Source organism: Pseudophryne corroboree, chromosome 5 (assembly GCF_028390025.1).
Source record: "Pseudophryne corroboree isolate aPseCor3 chromosome 5, aPseCor3.hap2, whole genome shotgun sequence".
Classification (NCBI taxonomy): domain Eukaryota; kingdom Metazoa; phylum Chordata; class Amphibia; order Anura; family Myobatrachidae; genus Pseudophryne; species Pseudophryne corroboree.
The window spans coordinates 835,741,228-835,765,530 of NC_086448.1; the positions used below are offsets into that span (position 1 = coordinate 835,741,228).

Consider the following 24,303-nt stretch of genomic DNA (forward strand, 5'->3'; position numbering starts at 1 on the left):
CTGGTCTGGTGTCATATGTGAGCATGGAGGGCACAGGATGAGGTGTGTGTATTAGATGTGGGCATGGAGGGCACAGGATGAGGTGTGTGTATTAGATGTGGGCATGGAGGGCACAGGATGAGGTGTGTGTAGTAGATGTGGGCATGGAGGGCACAGGATGAGGTGTGTGTATGGGATGTGGGCATGGAGGGCACAGGATGAGGTGTGTGTATTAAATGTGGGCATGGAGGGCACAGGATGAGGTGTGTGTATTAGATGTGGGCATGGAGGGCACAGGATGAGGTGTGTGTAGTAGATGTGGGCATGGAGGGCACAGGATGAGGTGTGTGTATGGGATGTGGGCATGGAGGGCACAGGATGAGGTGTGTGTAGTAGATGTGGGCATGGTGGGCACAGGCTGAGCTGTGTGTAGTAGATGTGGGCATGGAAGGCACAGGCTGGTCTGGTGGTAGATGTGGGCATGGAGGGCACAGGCTGGTCTGGTGGTAGATGTGGGCATGGAGGGCACAGGCTGAGGTGTGTGTATTGGATGTGGGCATGGAGGGCACAGGCCTGGTTGGTATGTATTAGATGTGGGCATGGAGGGCACAGGCTGAGTTGGTATCAGATGTGGGCATGGAGGGCACAGGCTGAGCTGGTATCAGATGTGGGCATGGAGGGCACAGGCTGAGTTGGTATCAGATGTGGGCATGGAGGACACAGGCTGGTCTGGTGGTAGATGTGGGCATGGAGGGCACAGGATGAGGTGTGTGTATTAGATGTGGGCATGGAGGGCACAGGCTGGTCTGGTGGTAGATGTAGGCATGGAGGGCACAGGCTGGTCTGGTGTTAGATGTGGGCATGGAGGGCACAGGCTGAGGTGTGTGTATTGGATGTGGGCATGGAGGGCACAGGCTTGGTTGGTATGTATTAGATGTGGGCATGAAGGGCATAGGCTGAGTTGGTATCAGATGTGGGCATGGAGGGCACAGGCTGAGCTGGTATCAGATGTGGGCATGGAGGGCACAGGCTGGTCTGGTGGTAGATGTGGGCATGGAGGGCACAGGCTGGTCTGGTGGTAGATGTGGGCATGGAGGGCACAGGCTGAGGTGTGTGTATGGGATGTGGGCATGGAGGGCACAGGCTGGTCTGGTGTCATATGTGAGCATGGAGGGCACAGGATGAGGTGTGTGTATTAGATGTGGGCATGGAGGGCACAGGATGAGGTGTGTGTATTAGATGTGGGCATGGAGGGCACAGGATGAGGTGTGTGTAGTAGATGTGGGCATGGAGGGCACAGGATGAGGTGTGTATGGGATGTGGGCATGGAGGGCACAGGATGAGGTGTGTGTATTAAATGTGGGCATGGAGGGCACAGGATGAGGTGTGTGTATTAGATGTGGGCATGGAGGGCACAGGATGAGGTGTGTGTAGTAGATGTGGGCATGGAGGGCACAGGATGAGGTGTGTGTATGGGATGTGGGCATGGAGGGCACAGGATGAGGTGTGTGTAGTAGATGTGGGCATGGTGGGCACAGGCTGAGCTGTGTGTAGTAGATGTGGGCATGGAAGGCACAGGCTGGTCTGGTGGTAGATGTGGGCATGGAGGGCACAGGCTGGTCTGGTGGTAGATGTGGGCATGGAGGGCACAGGCTGAGGTGTGTGTATTGGATGTGGGCATGGAGGGCACAGGCCTGGTTGGTATGTATTAGATGTGGGCATGGAGGGCACAGGCTGAGTTGGTATCAGATGTGGGCATGGAGGGCACAGGCTGAGCTGGTATCAGATGTGGGCATGGAGGGCACAGGCTGAGTTGGTATCAGATGTGGGCATGGAGGACACAGGCTGGTCTGGTGGTAGATGTGGGCATGGAGGGCACAGGATGAGGTGTGTGTATTAGATGTGGGCATGGAGGGCACAGGCTGGTCTGGTGGTAGATGTAGGCATGGAGGGCACAGGCTGGTCTGGTGTTAGATGTGGGCATGGAGGGCACAGGCTGAGGTGTGTGTATTGGATGTGGGCATGGAGGGCACAGGCTTGGTTGGTATGTATTAGATGTGGGCATGAAGGGCATAGGCTGAGTTGGTATCAGATGTGGGCATGGAGGGCACAGGCTGAGCTGGTATCAGATGTGGGCATGGAGGGCACAGGCTGGTCTGGTGGTAGATGTGGGCATGGAGGGCACAGGCTGGTCTGGTGGTAGATGTGGGCATGGAGGACACAGGCTGGTCTGGTGGTAGATGTGGGCATGGAGGGCACAGGTTGAGCTGGTGGTAGATGTGGGCATGGAGGGCACAAGCTGTGGGCATGGAGGGCACAGGCTGAGTTGGTATTAGATGTTGGCATGGAGGGCACAGGCTGGTCTGGTGGTAGATGTGGGCATGGAGGGCACAGGCTGGTCTGGTGGTAGATGTGGGCATGGATGGCACAGGCTGGTCTGGTGGTAGATGTGGGCATGGAGGGCACAGGCTGGTCTGGTGGTAGATGTGGGCATGAAGGGCACAGGCTGGGCTGGTGTTAGATGTGGGCATGGAGGGCACAGGCTGGTCTGGTGGTAGATGTGGGCATGGAGGGCACAGGCTGGTCTGGTGGTAGATGTGGGCATGGAGGGCACAGGTTGGTCGGGTGTTAGATGTGGGCATGGAGGGCACATGTTGGTCTGGTGGTAGATGTAGGCATGGAGGGCACAGGCTGGTCTGGTGGTAGATGTGGACATGAAGGGCACAGGCTGGGCTGGTGTTAGATGTGGGCATGGAGGGCAGAGGCTGGTCTGGTGGTAGATGTGGGCATGAAGGGCACAGGCTGGTCTGGTGATAGATGTGGGCATGGAGGGCAGAGGCTGGTCTGGTGGTAGATGTGGGCATGAAGGGCACAGGCTGGTCTGGTGATAGATGTGGGCATGGAGGGCAGAGGCTGGTCTGGTGGTAGATGTGGGCATGAAGGGCACAGGCTGGTCTGGTGATAGATGTGGGCATGGAGGGCAGAGGCTGGTCTGGTGGTAGATGTGGGCATGAAGGGCACAGGCTGGGCATGGTGGTAGATGGAGCACTGTGTAGTGGGAAACATCACTCAACCCCGCTCCCAGCTCTCCCCGAGCCCCTAGCAACAACGCTGTATTATCTGTCTGCCGCATTCACTGCCTGGTGTATGGTGGGTTAAATATCCCCCCCTCCCAACACACACACACACACACACACACACACACACACACACACACACACACACACACACACACACACACACATACATATACACACACACACATATATACATGGACACACACACACACACACACACACACACACACACACACACACACACACACATACATATATATATACATATACACACACATAGACACACACACACACACAATTTTGCCCACTCTCCGCCCCATGTTCCCCCCTGTATATCCCCCTCAGTGCCCACATTGCCGCCTGTCTAATTACCCACAATGGGGATAGTCCTAGGGGCAGTGCGGACCCCGGTAGCCGGGCAGACACACACATGACATGGTAACTGATGTGTAGGTAATGACACGTGCCCTGAATATATAATACACCCAGGCATGCTGTGATGCTGTGAGAGGTACTGACCCCTGCCTCCATACACCCTGCCTCCATACACCCTGCCTCCATACACCCCGGCTCACAGCTATGTTACACAGTGATAAATGTAATCACACAGGGACTCGGCAGTCCCTCTCCCCGCAATGTCCCCGCCATCAGGGCCTCTCAGATGGGTTTCAGGAGATAGAGTCTGTATGTGTAGAGGTTTCTCTGTCCCCACCGTGGTGGCCGGGGACCACCTCTAATCCAGCCACAGCCAGCTGCATACACCCCCTCCCTCATACATTCTGCTTTGTCTCATGTCTTTTCCTGCCGTGTCCTCCAAATGGAGCGAAGGGAAAAGCAATTCTCACCCTCACGGTGCCCGTTACACGGCTCATGTATCCCTTACACATTATTGGGTATAGAGCAGACCCCCGGTGAGTGCGGAGGGGGGACATGACAGGTACAGGTGAGTGTGACTTGTATTTGCAGCATCTAGTTACCAAAGGGTTAATAAAAAGGGGCAGACTAGATGGGCCAAGCGGTTCTTCTCTTCCGTCACATTCTATGCTTCTATGTCTGTATATGTCTGCAGGGCAAGATGGCCGCACTCGCTCCGCGTTAGGGTTGGCCATCAACAGGTTAACAATGGCTGGTGCGCAGATTAGGGCAGACGCAGCACAGCATGGGGCTTGTTTCTGTCAGAACTCCCTCCAATGTTGGTAAAAGCATCGACCATCGGGAGGAAACCATCCATGTTTGCTGACTATCGATGGTTGGTGGGCAACTATTCTCTGGTGCTGCTTGATGGCATGGGTTACCACAAGGTTCTGCCCACAGGGATGTACTGTAAGCTCCCGGCAGGAGAATTGCCCCCCTCTCTGGAGCCTGGGAGGGGTTTTCCAGTTCGGGAGTCTCCCTGTCATACATGGAAGTGCACCTGTCACTGATAGACATTGGAGGGGGCACTGTCTGGGTATACGGTCATGGTGCCGGCTGTCAGGAATACCGACCAGGTGCTGGAATACCAACAGGGGGCTAGGGTTAGGCACCTCCGGGGGGGGGGGGGGGGGGCTGTTTAGGCACTGAGGAGGGAAGGTTAGGGCTAGGCTGCGGGGGGGGGGGGGGGGGCGGGCGGTTAGGGTTAGGCACTATGGGGGGAAGTTAGGGTTAGGCAGCGGGGAGGTTAGGCTGCGGGGGGGGGGGGGCGGGGGGGGCAGGGCGGTTATGGTTAGGCACCTCTGGGGGGGAGGGGTGTTTAGGCACTAAGAAGGGAGGGTGCGGGTTAGGCTGCGGAAAGGGGGGCTTAGGTTTAGGCACTAAGGGGGAGGTTAAGGTTAGGCTGCGGTAAAGGAAGGTTGGAGGGGTAGGTAGAATACTTACCTCACCCCTGCCGGGATTGTGATTGCCGGCATTCCGTCCGCCGGGTTCGCATACCGATCCCATTGCGTGGACTGAACCGATAGTAATAAGAATATAGACCATCAGCGCTACTTACTGAGCCATGAGGCACCACCCACCCAGGTACTAGAGATGCAGAGCCGCAGGCAGATGCCAATCATTTGCATTTTATACAGTAACTCCACCCATCAGGCCAACAATGCCCCATCCACACCAAAAAACCCGGCTCCAACAATGCCCCATCTACACCAGAAAACCCGGCTCCAACAATGCCCCATCCACACCAAAAAACCCGGCTCCAACAATGCCCCATCTACACCAGAAAACCCGGCTCCAACAATGCCCCATCCACACCAAAAAACCCGGGTCCAACAATGCCCCATCCACATCAAAAAACCCGGGTCCAACAATGCCCCATACACACCAGAAAACCCGGCTCCAACAATGCCCCATCCACACCAAAAACCCGGGTCCAACAATGCCCCATTCACACCAAAAAAACCTGGGTCCAACAATGCCCCATCTACACCAGAAAACCCGGCTCCCACAATGCCCCATCCACACCAAAAAACCCGGGTCCAACAATGCCCCATCCACACCAAAAATCCCGGGTCCAACAATGCCCCATTCACACCAAAAAACCCGGGTCCAACAATGCCCCATTCACACCAAAAAACCCGGGTCCAACAATGCCACATTCACACCAAAAATCCCGGGTCCAACAATGCCCCATTCACACCAAAAATCCCGGGTCCAACAATGCCCCATTCACACCAAAAAACCCGGGTCCAACAATGCCCCATTCACACCAAAAAACCCAGGTCCAACCTGGGTTATGGAACATGGTTTCAAGCTGTGCCACAACGGCTGGAAACCGCCTTCTTGCTGGCTCCTCTCTCTGCCCGTGCTTGGAGATGATTCGACTCACCGCATGCTACCTGGCTACCCACAGGCTACCTGGGTTGGTGCTGGGTTTGACCCTTATAGCTGCCAGGATTGGATTCCGGGTAACACAACCAGGGTCAATCATTTCACACCAAACTTGTACTCGGTCTGCCCAGCAATAGCCTGGGTTATAAGATTGGCGCGGAAGGGGTTTTACTCTTAGGACGTGTTCTGCTACCTCGTTACTAAGCAGCACTTCCAAAATGTATTTCATAAGAATAATTTACATACAGTAATAATATAAACCGGCAGACAGTGAGGCACAGTGCTTTGTAACCGGCAGACAGTGAGGCGCAGTGCTGTGTAACCGGCAGACAGTGAGGCGCAGTGCTTTGTAACCGGCAGACAGTGAGGCGCAGTGCTTTGTAACCGGCAGACAGTGAGGCACAGTGCTGTGTAACCGGCAGACAGTGAGGTGCAGTGCTTTGTAACCGGTAGACAGTGAGGCACAGTGCTTTGTAACCGGCAGACAGTGAGGCGCAGTGCTTTGTAACCGGCAGAGAGTGAGGCGCAGTGCTTTGTAACCGGCAGAGAGTAAGGCGCAGTGCTTTGTAACCGGCAGACAGTGAGGCACAGTGCTGTGTAACCGGCAGACAGTGAGGTGCAGTGCTTTGTAACCGGTAGACAGTGAGGCGCAGTGCTTTGTAACCGGCAGACAGTGAGGCACAGTGCTGTGTAACCGGCAGACAGTGAGGTGCAGTGCTTTGTAACCGGTAGACAGTGAGGCACAGTGCTTTGTAACCGGCAGACAGTGAGGCGCAGTGCTTTGTAACCGGCAGAGAGTGAGGCGCAGTGCTTTGTAACCGGCAGAGAGTAAGGCGCAGTGCTTTGTAACCGGCAGAGAGTAAGGCGCAGTGCTTTGTAACCGGCAGACAGTGAGGCACAGTGCTTTGTAACCGGCAGAGAGTAAGGCGCAGTGCTTTGTAACCGGCAGACAGTGAGGCGCAGTGCTTTGTAACCGGCAGACAGTAAGGCGCAGTGCTTTGTAACCGGCAGACAGTGAGGCGCAGTGCTTTGTAACCGGCAAACAGTGAGGCGCAGTGCTTTGTAACCGGCAGACAGTGAGGCGCAGTGCTTTGTAACCGGCAGACAGTGAGGCGCAGTGCTTTGTAACCGGCAGACAGTGAGGCGCAGTGCTTTGTAACCCGGGAGACAGTGAGACGCAGTGCTTTGTAACCGGCAGACAGTGAGGCGCAGTGCTTTGTAACCGGCAGACAGTGAGGCGCAGTGCTTTGTAACCGGCAGACAGTGAGGCACAGTGCTTTGTAACCGGCAGACAGTGAGGCGCAGTGCTTTGTAACCGGCAGACAGTGAGGCGCAGTGCTTTGTAACCGGGAGACAGTGAGGCGCAGTGCTTTGTAACCGGCAGACAGTGAGGCGCAGTGCTTTGTAACCGTCAGACAGTAAGACGCAGTGCTTTGTAACCGGGAGACAGTGAGGCGCAGTGCTTTGTGACCGTCAGACAGTAAGGCGCAGTGCTTTGTAACCGTCAGACAGTAAGGCGCAGTGCTTTGTAACCGGCAGACAGTGAGGCACAGTGCTTTGTAACCGGCAGGCAGACAGTGAGGCGCAGTGCTTTGTAACCGGCAGGCAGACAGTGAGGCGCAGTGCTTTGTAACCGGCAGGCAGACAGTGAGGCGCAGTGCTTTGTAACCGGCAGGCAGACAGTGAGGCACAGCGCTTTGTAACTTATTCTCCGATGCTACAGAAATGACATTAATCTGACGCACACCCATTTTCTGTCAGTAGCATCAATGTCAGCGTGCAGGAGTAATATTACTTCACAAGGTGTATTTCTGAATTCTGAAATCTGACTTTCAGGTAAAGTAACTTTTTCAGCCACGTTAACCTTATATTTCAGCTATGGCCAACGTAGTACCCATCTGCACGATCCTCTATCTGTATGGCCCTCAGTTGGGGGTTATTTAGGATTGTTAGCAAACCAATAAAGTTAGCAATTGGTAAAACCATGTGCACTGCAGGTGGGGCAGATGTAACATGTGCAGAGAGAGTTAGATTTGGGTGGGTTATATTGTTTCTGTGCAGGGTAAATACTGGCTTCTTTATTTTTACACTGCAATTTAGATTTCAGTTTGAACACACCCCACCCAAATCTAACTCTCTCCGCACATGTTCCATCTGCCCCACCTGCACTGCACATGGTTTTGCCCAGTTGCTTGATTTTTTGGTTTGCTAGCAACTCTGAATAATGGGGGTAATTCCAAGTTGATCGCAGCAGGATTTTTGATAGCAATTGGGCAAAACCATGTGCACTGCAGGGGAGGCAGATATAACGTGCAGAGAGAGTTAGATTTGGGTGTAGTGTGTTCAATCTGCAATCTAAATTGCAGTGTAAAAATAAAGCAGCCAGTACTTACCCTGCACAGAAATAAAATATCCCACCCAAATCTATCTCTTTCTGCACATGTTATATCTGCCTCCCCTGCAGTGCACATGGTTTTGCCAAATTGCTATCAAAAATCCTGCTGCGATCAACTTGTAATTACCCCCCATGTGCAGTGCAGGGGGGGGGGGGGGGGGGGGGAGATATAACATTTGCAGAGAGAGTTAGATTTGGGGGGGTTATTTTGTTTCTGTGCAGGGTAAATACTGGCTGCTTTATTTTTACACTGCAAATTAGATTGCAGATTGAACACACCACACCCAAATCTAACTCTCTCTGCACATGTTACATCTGCCTCCCCTGCAGTGCACATGGTTTTGCCCAATTGCTAACAGAATTCCTGCTGCGATCAACTTGGAATTACCCCCAATGCCCCTTATTCAGCTTTAGTTGCAATTTTGCTAAAAAAGCAAAACTGCAACTCCTAGCACTCGCACGCAGGGTACCGCCCAGCGCAGGGCAAAGCCGCCCAGCACGTGAAGGGGCCGCCCCGCAGGCTTTGGGGCACCATCGGAAATACCGGTAGCATCTTTCCTGTTGCAGCGGTCATGTGTGATATCACCCGGCCGCCCTGAAAACGGTCCGGACCCGCCAGTGTTTTCATCACCCCGCCCCCGCAATGCCGCATTTCTGCCTGCGATCGCCCCATGAATGCCTCTGCCTGTCAGTCTGGCAGAGGCGTTCTCATCTCTGCGATTCAATCACATATCCCGGGCCAAGGGCACATAGAATGGGCTCTGCACGTGCGCACTGGCCCAGTAATCGCAGTAGCGGTCGATGCTGAATAAAGCCCTAAGAATGCATCTAAGATTTGAATGTGAATAATGTTCTGGAATAATGTGCTGTATTTTGTATTCATGGGCGTTGGCGCACGCTATCTGTCTACGCTGTGCTTCATTAGAACAATCAATAGATAATCCGTCATATAGGAAGGATACGGCACTCATCTACTAATTGCACTAAACGAACTCCTTTTACGACACCATTTCATATATCTCTCTTTCTCTTCCCTTTTTTTGTCTTTCATTAACCCTCTCCCTGTGAGCCAGACCCCACAAATGGAACGGGTCCCATGAGCCTGAGTGTGGAAAGGGATATCTCACATAAGTCTTCGGCTGCGGAAATCCTTCTTTCTCTCCTGGAAACGGGGACGTTAGATGTAGAGAAGACATTGTCCCAGAAGACCAGGTCTGGTGGGGAGGACTCCTTCTTGGACAGTAAACCCTGGAGGATCACTAAGGCAAAGTTGCCCCAGAAAAAGCCACCACGTACATCTCTTGCATCCGCTGGAGTCATGGCATCTTCAGCAGCTCCTACCGGCCAAGCCGGTGGCCTCCCAGCTACAGTGAGCACTTTGGAGTACCATCCCACTGGGATAAATATAGACAACGAGTCATCTATTTGTGCGGGATGCGGCGGGGAAACTGTCATTAACGAGAGACCGCCCTCAAGGTCTCTGCTGTCCGAGCGCAATGGGGGAAGTGTGGAGTCCGTGACTAACTTTGGGTGGCCTGCTGAGCATGGAACTGTCGACTGGGAATTTAGAAAGAGTTTGATCAAAGGCGATAAACCTTCTGCGTCAGAAAGTCAAGAAGACTCAGGGAGTGGAGACCCGCGTGTAAAGATGCCTTCAGGTCAAGTCACGCACTCCAGCTCCCTGAAAACAGAATGGGATTTAGGCGAGCTTCTGGGCATGGCCACCTCTACTCCATCCCAGACTACCAGTACTGGAACCAACGCACTGGTAAACCCATCTACAGATAAAGCCATCAGCCCGGACTCTGCAGAAATTGACCATCTCCTGCAAGTGTCCAGAGAAACCACCCTGCAGCCGCCATCGCCTTCAGGTACTGAACCTCGCAGTCAGAGTCCAGACAAGCCCAGGAAAGAAGTCAGTTTTGAGGCAGGGAAACCTCAGGGGCCGTTAACAGTTTTGGAGAAAATGCCCAGTCAGTCCACAGTGCAGGGGGCACAAGGGAGCACTGACATTGCAGTGGTGACCGAAAGCAGACAAGTTGACTTATTTCCTACTAGTGTCCCACCTAATGGTCCACCAAAACCCAATGAGTCCCCATCTGACCTTATAGACATAGATTATAATGACCCCTCTGACATAGACGACCACTGGCCTTTTCCTCATTTCCCAGATTCCCCCTTTGCCGGTGGGGACTCCACCAAGACACTCCACGACAAGCTGGCACCTTGGCATAAGCCATTACATTACGATGACTTCTCTCCTTTCGATGACTCATACTTTTACCCCACCCCTTCTTTCTACGCAGATGAATATGAGGAGGGGGGTATTGAAGATGACGATGAAGAGGATGACCTTGAGGAAGCCGAGGACTTGGATGATGAAATGGCCGCAAGGGAAGCCGGTAACGTCCTCAAAGCTGCTACTCTAACTCCAAAGGTGCGGACTGTAATGGTCGACGAGAAGCCGACCAGCATTCAAGACGATCTCTTCCGGGGGGAGCTCTTCCCCAAGTTTCACCCTGACGTGAACAAGGACCAAACGCAGACCATGTCTGGGACTAACGAAAATAGCACAGAGTGCAGGAGTGGCTTCGTGAGGCGCAACAACTCCTGCAAGTCCCTTTGCGAGATCTACCCCACCTACTGCTTCAACGGGGGGCAGTGCTACATCGTGGAGGGCGCCGGAGCGTTGTGCAGGTAAGACATTGTCCATGCTACCAGTCTAAGGGCGAGCTGTATCAAACCTTCAAAGAGGACAACCAATCAGGTTCTAGCGACGGGATGTAATGGCGTCCGAGATCCCCGGAGGATCGGGATGCCGGCCGATCTTGGGCATTTTTTTTTTAAAGGAGCAGTCACTTACAAGGCATGGTTTTACCCACGATCTCGGGCGCCATTACATCTCGCCCTTTCTATCAGTTTATAGCATGTACTAAATAAATGATACCTAGAATTTCACTAGTTGCTATGGGCAACAGGCCACACCTATTTGTGTCACATGACTTTGATGCGATGTATAATAGGCACGGAGGCCACACCCACCTCAGCCTTTGTTCTGTGCGACTGCTTATGGTGCCTCATTAACACTGGAGGCCAACACTTGGTTTCCGGCCCCTCGGACATTTGGTAAAGGACAAATCCTTTTGTTTGGAGAAAAATGTTTCACTAAAGCGTCTAAATGTCGGGTGTTGCCCGTAGCAACCAATCAAAATCTTGTTATCTTTTCTTTATTGCATCATGAAAATGCTAGAGAGAATCTGGTTGCTACGGGCAACACCTCCACTTGTCTGTTTTAGAAGCTTTATTAAATCTACCCCGTAGTATCATCATTATACGGAATCATATATACTCCGCCATGTACGGGGATGTGCGGACGGTTCCTAGGAACTGTGCAGGAAGAAGCGGTGGGAGCGTTCAGTAGGGATCAGCCATCGGATGCTTTGTATACATCTGCAGAACAATCTGCCGTCGCCTGAGAATGGGCTGCGGATCCGGCAGGGAGGCCTCTCGTTATACCATGCCAGTAATTAGACAGATGTTTCGTCCTCCTCCCGGCTGTATACGGAGCAGAAATAACCCCTGTGTAATCGGGGGTCACATCAGACCTTTACCATCAGCCGAGCGTCGTATCCTGTACAGAATCTTACTGACGTGTGTACATTGTGTGCCGGCGGCGGGCGTGTGTCTTCTGATGGCGGCTCAGGGCAGGTGATAGATAGAACATGCTATTCAGATATTCAGGCTGTAAATGTATTACGTACATACTGTAAATGTATAAATGTCATATATATGGAAATGTGTGTATTATAACCCGGCATGCTGAGCGCCCTACTGTACGCTATGTGGATATTACAGGTCTCCTGTGATGTATATACTGTACCAAGCCCTCAGCGTGTGGCCTGGTGTTTATATACTGACAGAAGTCCGCAGTATAACTTACAGTGCGTGTACAATCAGGCCATATATAGAGGCGGTCACTGGTCTATGCGGGTGAGATGGGGTCTGAGCAGCCGCTATAGTAACAGGATATATGTAGTAGGATCTCAGTTTGCCGGAGGTGCGGGGTGGCGGCCGAGAATGGCTCTATAGTTAAAGCGGCAGTCATTTATAAGGCAAAACCAGCCTGGCTATGCCCTGTAAATGTTTGCCGCTTTAAAAATCCCGGGTTCTATGGGGCCCACTTATCATATCCCACATTTTACATGTGGATGGAATAAGGTAATGATGACTAAATTTGCAAATGTATTCTAGTTCTCTTGCTGGGAAAAGGGCTCTGATAGGCCCTGCCCTGGAGAAGAGCTGACGCTTCACATTCCGCAGCTTGGTAAATCCGACATGTTTGCAGCGTTATGGGGGCTGTGGCAGATATCGGATATATCTTCTGTGGTCTCTCCTTGTTACATCCTGGGAATCCTTAATATTTCCGGGCACCCGCTGATAATGGGTGTTTGCAGGGGATATCCCGCTTTATGTGTCACACAGGTAAACCAGCCCATGACATGTGATACTGTAATAAGACGCGGGGTGACTGCGTGACCCCGGTGTAAACTGGAACTTGTACACGTCTGGCTGCACAATAAGCCGCTGTAGTTATAGGGATTGAACTATTATCATAGGGATCAACAAACAATCCCTACGGCAGACACATTTTTAACTCGGTTTTGCTGTTGGTTTGGCCGCGGCTTTAGAGGGTAATTCAGATCTGATTGTAGATGTGATAAATTTACCAGATCTACGATCAGTTTGTCAGACATGCGGGGGGACATGCACAGGGCTAGTCCGCCCCGCATGTCTGGCTGCAGCGATCCAGTCTGAATTAGGCTCTATGGGGTCATTCAGATCTGATGGCTGGGCTGCCTTTTTTGCAGTCCTACGATCAGAAAGTCGCCGCCTACAGGGGGAGTATCGCATGTGTAGCAGAGCTGCACAAACAGACTGATCGGGGCCGGAGCTGATGTCAGACACCCGCCCTGAAAACGCTTGATCCCGCCTGCGTTTTTCCAGACACTCCCTGAAAACGGTCAGCTGATTCCCACAAACGGCCTCTTCCTGTCAATCTCCTTACGAACGCCCGTGCGAATAGATCCTTCGCACCATCCCGTCGCAGGGTCGGCGATGCCCGTTGCAGCCGTGCGATGTGCCATCGTGGTGCATACACATGCGTAGTTTGGATCTGATCGCCCGTTGTGCGCAAAAACGCACAACAGCGACCAGCTCTGAGTGACCCTCTATGTTCCTTAGTGGAGAACATGATGGTGGAACCGTCATCCAACCACTAGAACCCATCTGACTGGTGGGAACCAGACACAGTGCAGACATGTGAGGGGGCTGCTCACCCGTGTCATATACCGGAGGCATGTGTCCACATTGTGTCTGTATGGCCACCCCCTTATAATCACTACCTACCTGTGTACCTATGGCCACCCTCTTATAATCACTACCTACCTGTGTGCCTATGGCCTCCCTCTTATTATCACTATCTACATCCTACCTGTGTACCTATGGCCTGCCTCTTATAATCACTACCTACCTGTGTACCTGTGGCCACCCTCTTATAATCACTACCTACCTGTGTACCTATGGTCTCCCTCTTATAATCACTATCTACATCCCACCTGTGTACCTATGGCCTGCCTCTTATAATCACTACCTACCTGTGTACCTATGGCCACACTCTTATAATCACTTCCTACCTGTGTACCTATGGCCTCCCTCCTATAATCACTATCTACATCCTACCTGTGTACCTGTGGCCTGCCTCTTATAATCACTACCTACCTGTGTACCTATGGCCTCCCTCTTATAATCACTACCTACCTGTGTACCTATGGCCACCCTCTTATAATCACTACCTACCTGTGTACCTATGGCCACCCTCTTATAATCACTACCTACCTGTGTACCTATGGCCACCCTCTTATAATCACTACCTACCTGTGTACTTATGGCCACCCTCTTATAATCACTACCTACCTGTGTACCTATGACCTCCCTCTTATAATCACTACCTACCTGTGTCCCTATGGCCACCCTCTTCTAATCGCTACCTACCTGTGTACCTATGGCCACCCTCTTATAATCACTACCTACCTGTGTACCTATGGCCACCCTCTTATAATCACTACCTACATCCTACCTGTGTACCTATGCCCTCCCTCTTATAATCACTACCTACCTGTGTCCCTATGGCCACCCTCTTATAATCACTACCTACCTGTGTACCTATGGCCACCCTCTTATAATCACTACCTACCTGTGTACCTATGGCCTCCCTCTTATAATCACTACCTACCTGTGTACCTATAGCCCACCCTCTAATTATAATTTCTTACCTGTGTACCTATGGGCTCCCTCTTATAATCACTTCCTACATCCTACCTGTGTTCCTATGGCCACCCTCTTATAATCACTACCTACCTGTGTACCTATGGCCTCCCTCTTATAATCACTACCTACCTGTGTACCTATGGCCTCCCTCTTATAATCACTACCTACCTGTGTACCTATGGCCTCCCTCTTATAATCACTACCTACCTGTGTACCTATGGCCACCCTCTTATAATCACTACCTACCTGTGTACCTATAGCCCACCCTCTAATTATAATTTCTTACCTGTGTACCTATGGCCTCCGTTTCATAATCACTACTTACCTGTGTCCCTCTGATTTGCACTACCCTACTTGTGTCACTACAACCACTCTCTCATAATCAGTACTTACCTGTGTCCTCATGGCCACCCTATGATTAGCACTACATACCTATGTCCCTATGGCCACCCTCTGATTAACACTACCTACCTGTGTCCCCATGTCCCCCTTCTGATTAGCACTACAAACCTGTGTCCCCATGGCCACCCTCTGATTAGCACTACATACCTGTGTCCCCATGGCCACCCTCTGATAAGCACTACGTACCTGTGTCCCCATGGCCACCCTCTGATAAGCACTACGTACCTGTGTCCCCATGGCCACCCTCTGATAAGCACTATCTACCTGTGTCCCCATGGCCACCCTCTGATAAGCACTATCTACCTGTGTCCCCAGGGCCACCCTCTGATAAGCAGTATGTACCTGTGTCCCCATGGCCACCCTCTGATAAGCACTATCTACCTGTGTCCCCATGGCTACCCTCTGATTAGCACTAGTGGGAGGTGACTGGGCGGTGACTAGGAGGTGACTAGGCGGTGACTGGGCGGTTGCTGGGAGGTGACTGGGCGGTGACAGAGCAGTGACTGGGATGTAATTGGGCGGTGACTGGGCAGTGACTGGGAGGTGACTGGGCAGTGACTGGGCGGTGGCTGGGCGGTGACTGGGAGGTGATTGGGCACTGACTGGGAGGTGATTGGGCGGTGACTGGGAGGTGACTGAGCAGTGACTGGGAGGTGACTGGGCGGTGATTGGGCAGTGACTGGGAGGTGACTGGGCGGTGACTGAGCAGTCACTGGGAGGTGATTGGGCAGTGACTGGGAGGTGATTGGGTGGTGACTGAGCAGTGACTGGGAGGTGACTGAGCAGTGACTGGGAGGTGACTGAGCAGTCACTGGGCGGTGACTGGGAGGTGATTGGGTGGTGACTGAGCAGTGACTGGGTGGTGATTGGGCAGTGACTGGGAGGTGATTGGGCGGTGACTGGGAGGTGATTGGGAGGTGACTGGGCGGTGATTGGGCGGTGACTTGGTGGTGGATGGTCCACCTGTGGTCGTCTTGCTGAAGTGTTTGCGTACTCAGATGCTTATAGGGCTGGGGCAAGTGTCGATGGAGCGACAGATGGTGGAATATAAGGACGCACCAGGTGCTATTACAGCGCGCACAGATGCTGACAGCGGGCATTTCAGTCCTTGCACAGTCAGACACACAGGTGTATACCGGGGGAGGACTTTGCTAGTAGTCACAGTTGCCACCTGCCAATGACGCAGCCGCTCTGGCTCGGGTGCTTTATGTGCTGTTGTATTTGATATGATTTATGTCCGGCGCTGTGGAATTTTGTGGCACATTACAAATGAACGATGCTGATGAGTGGATCCAGTCAGGAAAACCCAGACACACGTGGCGCCCCCAGACGGAGCTGTTCCTGCGAGCGATCTGCTTAGTATTCTCAGCACTGCTTCCATATGAAGCACAGATGGGGAGGAAGCAGAGGGCAGACGCTGCAGACGCGGACACATGAAGCAGCAGCAGAGAGCGCTGACACAAGCAGCAGAATCATCTACAGTCTCTCTTGTCACTGATCCCATAGTGTGAGCTGCAGCCAGCGCGTTCACGCGTTACTTATGGCGGTCGGCCTGGTACCTGTCATGCGCTTCAGCCCCCAGGTTTCCATCAGTCTCCTACATGAGGGAAATCCTCCAGTTTCTCCACATTCTCCTTTGTACATTTGCCTGTTTCATGTGGAAAGAATTTCTGGGGCCTGGATGTCCTCTTGGCAGTCTCAGGTGTCAGCTAGTGATGCTGGATACATAGCGCGGAGCAGCCCGGGAAGAGGCGGCCTGTTTTCTGGGATCAATATCATTTCTAGTTCATCCTTACATTGCTGAGAGAGAGAGGGGGGGGGAGAGAGAGTGTGAGAGAGCGAGGGAGTGAGAGAGAAAGAGAGAGAGAGAGAGGGAGGTAGATAGATGGAGAGAGAGGGAAGGGGAGAGAGAGAGGCAGGTAGCGAGAGGGAGAGAGAGGGGGGAGGGAGAGAGAGGGAGGGAGAGAGAGAGGGTGTGAGAGCAAGGGAGAGAGAGAGAGGGGGAGGGGGAGAGAGAGAGGCAGGTAGCGAGAGGGAGAGAGATGCACTTATTGCATACACACAATGGAAGCGCCCATTTTAGGACCTGAACTAATATTCATGAGAATGCAGCCTATTTTTACTGGGATACTTTGCACTCTCAGTGATGTCACTGGCTTCTAGTGACTGGATACTCTGCACTCTCAATGATGTTACTGGCTCCTACTGACTGGATAGGCTGCATTCATAGTGATGTCACTGGCACCTAGTGACTGGATAGGCTGCGCTCTCAGTGATGTCACTGGTTCCTAGTGACTGGATAGACTGCACTCTCAGTGATATCACTGGTTCCTAGTGACTGGATAGGCTGCATTCACAGTGATGTCACTGGCTTCTAGTGACTGGATAGGCTGCACTCTCAGTGATGTCACTGGCTTCTACTGACTGGATAGGCTGCACTCTCAGTGATGTCACTGGCTCCTAGTGACTGGATAGCCTGCACTCTCAGTGGTGTCACTGGCTCCTAGTGACTGGATAGTCTGTACTCTCAGTGACTCAGTGATGTCACTGGTTCCTAATGACTGGATAGGCTGCACTCTTAGTGATGTTACTGGCTCCTAGTTACTGGATAGGCTGCACTCTCAGTGATGTCACTGGTCCCTAGTGACTGGATAGGCTGCACTCTCAGTGATGTTACTGGCTCCTAGGGACTGGATAGCCTACACTCTCAGTGATGTCACTGGCTCCTAGTGACTGGATAGGCAGCGCTCTCAGTGATGTCACTGGCTCCTAGTGACCGGATAGGCTGCACTCTCAGTGATGTCACTGGTTCCTTGTGACTGGATAGCCTACACTCTCAGTGATGTCACTGACACCTAGTGACTGGATAGGCTGCGCTCTCAGTGATGTCACTGGCTCCTAGTGACTGGATAGGCTGCGCTCTCAGTGATGTTACTAGGTCATAGTGACTGGATAGGCTGCGCTCTCAGTGATGTCACTGGCTCCTAGTGACTGGATAGCCTACACTCTCAGTGATGTCACTGACACCTAGTGACTGGATAGGCTGCGCTCTCAGTGATGTCACTGGCTCCTAGTGACTGGATAGGCTGCACTCTCAGTGATGTCACTGGCTCTTAGTGACTGGATAGCCTACACTCTCAGTGATGTCACTGGATCCTAGTGAGTGGATAGGCTGCACTCTCAGTGATGTCACTGGCTCCTAGTGAGTGGATAGGCAGCACTCTCAGTGATGTCACTGGCTCCTAGTGACTGGATAGCCTGCACTCTCAGTGATGTCACTGGCTCCTAGTGAGTGGATAGGCAGAACTCTCAGTGATGTCACTGGCTCCTAGTGACTGGATAGCCTGCACTCTCAGTGATGTCATTGGCTCCTAGTGAGTGGATAGGCTGCATTCTCAGTGATGCCACTGGCTCCTAGTGAGTGGATAGGCTGCACTCTCAGTGATGTCACTGGCTCCTAGTGACTGGATAGGCAGCGCTCTCAGTGATGTCACTGGCTCCTGGTGACTGGAAAGGATTCACTGTCAGTGATGCCACTGGCTCCTAGTGACTGGATAGCCTGCACTCTCAGTGACTGGATAGACTGCACTCTCAGTGATGTCACTGGCTCCTAGTGACTGGATAGGCTGCACTCTTAGTGATGTCACTGGTTCCTAGTGACTGGATAGGCCGCACTCTCAGTAATGCCACTGGCTCCTAGTGACTGGATAGGCTGCACTCTTAGTGATGTCACTGGTTCCTAGTGACTGGATAGGCTGTACTCTAAGTAATGTCACTGGCTCCTAGTGGCTGGATAGGCTGCACTCTCAGTGATGTCACTGGCTCCTAGTGACCGGATAGGCTGCACTCTCAGTGATGTCACTGGTTCCTTGTGACTGGATAGCCTACACTCTCAGTGATGTCACTGACACCTATTGACTGGATAAGCTGCGCTCTCAGTGATGTCACTGGCTCCTAGTGACTGGATAGGCTGCGCTCTCAGTGATGTTACTAGGTCATAGTGACTGGATAGGCTGCGCTCTCAGTGATGTCACTGGCTCCTAGTGACTGGATAGCCTACACTCTCAGTGATGTCACTGACACCTAGTGACTGGATAGGCTGCGCTCTCAGTGATGTCACTGGCTCTTAGTGACTGGATAGCCTACACTCTCAGTGATGTCACTGGATCCTAGTGAGTGGATAGGCTGCACTCTCAGTGATGTCACTGGCTCCTAGTGAGTGGATAGGCAGCACTCTCAGTGATGTCACTGGCTCCTAGTGACTGGATAGCCTGCACTCTCAGTGATGTCACTGGCTCCTAGTGAGTGGATAGGCAGCACTCTCAGTGATGTCACTGGCTCCTAGTGAGTGGATAGGCTGCATTCTCAGTGATGCCACTGGCTCCTAGTGAGTGGATAGGCTGCACTCTCAGTGATGTCACTGGCTCCTAGTGACTGGATAGGCAGCGCTCTCAGTGATGTCACTGGCTCCTGGTGACTGGAAAGGATTCACTGTCAGTGATGCCACTGGCTCCTAGTGACTGGATAGCCTGCACTCTCAGTGACTGGATAGACTGCACTCTCAGTGATGTCACTGGCTCCTAGTGACTGGATAGGTTGCACTCTTAGTGATGTCACTGGTTCCTAGTGACTGGATAGGCCGCACTCTCAGTAATGCCACTGGCTCCTAGTGACTGGATAGGCTGCACTCTTAGTGATGTCACTGGTTCCTAGTGACTGGATAGGCTGTACTCTCAGTGATGTCACTGGCTCCTAGTGACTGGATAGGCTGCACTCTTAGTGATGCCACTGGTTCCTAGTGACTGGATAGGCCGCACTCTCAGTAATGCCACTGGCTCCTAGTGACTGGATAGACTGCACTCTTAGTGATGTCACTGGTTCCTAGTGACTGGATAGGCTGTACTCTAAGTAATGTCACTGGCTCCTAGTGGCTGGATAGGCTGCACTCTCAGTGATGTCACTGGCTCCTAGTGACCGGATAGGCTGCACTCTCAGTGATGTCACTGGTTCCTTGTGACTGGATAGCCTACACTCTCAGTGATGTCACTGACACCTATTGACTGGATAAGCTGCGCTCTCAGTGATGTCACTGGCTCCTAGTGACTGGATAGGCTGCGCTCTCAGTGATGTTACTAGGTCATAGTGACTGGATAGGCTGCGCTCTCAGTGATGTCACTGGCTCCTAGTGACTGGATAGCCTACACTCTCAGTGATGTCACTGACACCTAGTGACTGGATAGGCTGCGCTCTCAGTGATGTCACTGGCTCTTAGTGACTGGATAGCCTACACTCTCAGTGATGTCACTGGATCCTAGTGAGTGGATAGGCTGCACTCTCAGTGATGTCACTGGCTCCTAGTGAGTGGATAGGCAGCACTCTCAGTGATGTCACTGGCTCCTAGTGACTGGATAGCCTGCACTCTCAGTGTTGTCACTGGCTCCTAGTGAGTGGATAGGCAGCACTCTCAGTGATGTCACTGGCTCCTAGTGAGTGGATAGGCTGCATTCTCAGTGATGCCACTGGCTCCTAGTGAGTGGATAGGCTGCACTCTCAGTGATGTCACTGGCTCCTAGTGACTGGATAGGCAGCGCTCTCAGTGATGTCACTGGCTCCTGGTGACTGGAAAGGATTCACTGTCAGTGATGCCACTGGCTCCTAGTGACTGGATAGCCTGCACTCTCAGTGACTGGATAGACTGCACTCTCAGTGATGTCACTGGCTCCTAGTGACTGGATAGGCCGCACTCTCAGTAATGCCACTGGCTCCTAGTGACTGGATAGGCTGCACTCTTAGTGATGTCACTGGTTCCTAGTGACTGGATAGGCTGTACTCTAAGTAATGTCACTGGCTCCTAGTGGCTGTATAGGCTGCACTCTCAGTGATGTCACTGGTTCCTAGTGGCTGGATAGGCTGCACTCTCAGTGATGTCACTGGTTCCTAGTGACTGGATAGGCTGTACTCTAAGTAATGTCACTGGCTCCTAGTGGCTGGATAGGCTGCACTCTCAGTGATGTCACTGGTTCCTAGTGGCTGGATAGGCTGCACTCTCAGTGATGTCACTGGTTCCTAGTGACTGGATAGGCTGTACTCTAAGTAATGTCACTGGCTCCTAGTGGCTGGATAGGCTGCACTCTCAGTGATGTCACTGGTTCCAAGCAGGAAGGTAGCTGCCAGGCTTGCACTAAGGCTTTCCTTGCACACCCCTCAAATTTGAACATGATGGTGCCGCCTTTGCCGCCCCCTCGGCTTTGCACCCTGGGCAGTGGCACCGGTCACGCCACTTGTTACAGCTGTAGCTGCCGATGCTGTCTGTCTTCCTCCAGCCTTTGCTCTGAGATGATGGTGGAAATGCGTACACCACCACCGTTGCAGGGTATGTGTCTGCTGCATGCGTCCCTTGCATCTGGCACCCATAGCTGTGGATCCGTTGATTATTATATATACCTTTGTCTGGATGATACAGTGGGCCTGGTTCTGTGTCAGATGCAGCGGCGATGTCTGATGCAGTGGAGCAATGTGTTTTGTCTGCGCTTACGTCTGAGATGCGCTGCGCATGTGTTCTGATTATGGGGGCAATTCAGACCTGATCATAGCAGCAAATTTGTTAGCATGGGGGTCATTCCAAGTTGATCACTAGTGAAAAATGTCCGCAGCACAGCGATTAAGTCAAAAAGCGGCACTTTTGCCACTGCGGTGCAGTGCGCACGCGCGACGTACTTTCACAACGGCCTATGTATTTTTACACAAGGTCTAGCGATGCATTTCAGTCGCAATGCCAGCCACTAGACCTTGTGTAAAAAGGTCTAGCGGCCGGCAGAGTTGGCTAGGAGGTAACAGGTTGATGGTTGAAAGAGAGCGACTTTCAGGAGTGTCGCGGCGTGTCACGGGCGCCTCGGGGGGAAAAACAGTTCCATAGGAAGATGCGCAGCTGCTTATACAGGAGGCCATACTTGGACAGAGAAGCTGCACCTACATAGCGCTGGTGCAAGTGGCGATGGTGCTTCTTATGACGCACCAGCCGATATTACAGCGTGTATGGCACAAGATGCAGCCGCGTGTGCATCCGGTGCAGAATCAGACCCAATGTGCGCTCAGTCTGTCACTTTAATCACCTTTCCGCTGGTACTGAGGACGGATTTCAGCAAATAAAATGGCAAATGGATAAAAAAAAACCCATTTCTGGCGAAAATGAGCAGCGCACGCCGGCACTGAGATAATGGTGACACCGGTGATGGATGGGGACACCGGAACAATGTAGTGAGGCCTGTGTGGTGCCAGATAACATGGAGATCCAATCAATATCCTGGCTGCGGCCTGCGGGCTCCGGGTCTGAGGTCTCTGTGGCACATAGGGCAGTTACATTTCTGTCTTATATCTCTATACAGTTATTCAGTGCAGAAAGGATCATTTGTGAAAGGGCGAAATTGCAGCCTCGCCGCGCAAATCAGGATTTATGTCGTCGTGCAGCTTATCTAAACTGGCTTTTGCAGACTCCCATTTGAATGATATTTCTCTTACGTCCTAGGGGATGCTGGGGTCCATATTAGTACCATGGGGTATACACAGGTCCACCTGGAGCCATTGGCATTTTAAGAGTTTAATAGTGTGGGCTGGCTCCTCCCTCTATGTCCCTCCTACCAGACTCAGTTTAGAAAATGTGCCCGGAGGAGCCGGTCACAGCTAGGGGAGCTCTACTGAGCTTCTTTAGAAAAAGTTTAATTTTTTTTATTTTCAGAGTATTTAGTTTTACAGAGAGGCTGCTGGCGACAGCCTCCCTGCAGCGTGGGACTGAGGGGGGTGAGCAGTGTCCGCCCTGCGGGGTCTTGAGCCACTGCTCCTGCTGACTGAACATTTGGCTTCAGAGGGGTCTGATCGCGCCCCGCCGCAGGGGAACGCTCGCCCCGGCAGCTGGCCGCCACCCCCTCGGGAGCTGAAGAGGTGGCGAGTGAGTCACTGTCCCCCCCTTGCAAGCGGGGGGACAGTTTGAAGCAGGCGGCCTTAGGGTAAGGAGCGCGGTCTCACCCGCGCTCCGTGATGGCTCAGCGGTACTGCGACGCTGGGAGGGGCGCCCTGGGCCAGCGCCGAACCCTACACTGTCCACTCCAGTCTGTCGGGGTCTGCGGATCCAGGCCAGCGCAACTCCTCCGGCCAGTATAATCTATCAGTGAGCGGGAAGACAGCGCCATTGAGGGGGCGGAGCTTCTCCTCAGAGCGGACCCTGCAGCGTTCAGCGCCATTTTCTCCTGCCTGCACTTACTACAAGTGGAACCAGGTCCCTCCAAAGCAATCTCCAGCTGTCTGTACGGTACCAGGGGGTTGTAGAAGGGGGGGGGCTGTGTACAGGCTGTGTCACCTATTAATGGACACAGCCAGCGCTGGTAAGGGACTCCCTATACCATTGATAGCGCTGTGTGTGGGTTGGCTCCAATCTCTGGGTCTTTCTGCCATTCTTGGGGGGAAACTTTGTCTTGATAATACCCTGTGTGTTTGTGGGGTGTTTGAGTGTGTGTGACAACATGTCTAGGGACAATGTTTCATATGCTGCAGAGGATTTGTCTTCCCAGGAAGACTCCATTCCATGTAATCAGGATTGCACTGTTTTAGCGCAGATCCCAGCTAGAGAGCCAGAATGGTTAGTCTCTCTGAGGGGGACTATTTCTCAGATTTCTGATAGAGTTGCTAGGACTGAGCATGCCACTCAGGCCCTCCAGTCCTCTGTGGTTGTATGGTCTGATACTGCCTCCTCGGGGTCCCCTGCGGTACATTCTCACAAACGTGCACTTGCAATTATACAGGATGACACGGACACCGACTCTGACGCTGCAGACGGTGATGGGGATGTGTTGCGGGGGACAGCATCACTTGCCAAGGGGGTGCAGTTGATGATTAAGGCAGTTAGGGATGTTTTACACATTTCGGACACAGCTCCGGAACAGGTGAAGGAAGCCTTCTTCACAGATCATAAGAAGCCCCCCTCACTTTCCCGGCATCCAAAGAATTGAATGCTATCTTTGAAAAGGCATGGGAAACTATGGAAAAGAAATTCCAGATTCCCAAGAGGGTCTTGGTGGCTTTTCCCTTCCGAGAGGAAGATAGGAAGAGATGGGAGTCCCCGCCGATAGTCGACGCCTCTGTCTCCAGGCTGTCCAAACAGGTGGTATTACCGGTCCCGGGATCTACCGCGTTAAAGGACCCGGCAGATCACAAGGTGGATGCTACGCTGAAATCCATTTACACGGCCTCAGGGGCCATAATGCGGCCTACTATAGCCTGTGCTTGGATTGCTAAAGCTATTGCCAGGTGGTCAATCACTCTGGA

At 52.5% G+C, this 24,303-nt stretch overlaps 1 protein-coding gene across 3 annotated transcripts in view; it reads left to right on the forward strand.

Annotated features, from left to right (window-relative positions):
- The window catches only part of CSPG5 (chondroitin sulfate proteoglycan 5), a 135,461-nt gene that overhangs the window by 432 nt on the left and 110,726 nt on the right, over window positions 1-24,303 (forward strand). For 2 of the 3 annotated variants that reach the window (XM_063924579.1, XM_063924580.1), the window contains exon 2: window positions 9,330-10,953. In XM_063924579.1, coding sequence (XP_063780649.1) covers window positions 9,330-10,953 — 1,624 coding nt within the window. The remainder of the gene's footprint in view (window positions 1-9,329; window positions 10,954-24,303) is intronic. The other variant, XM_063924581.1, reaches the window with a different exon arrangement.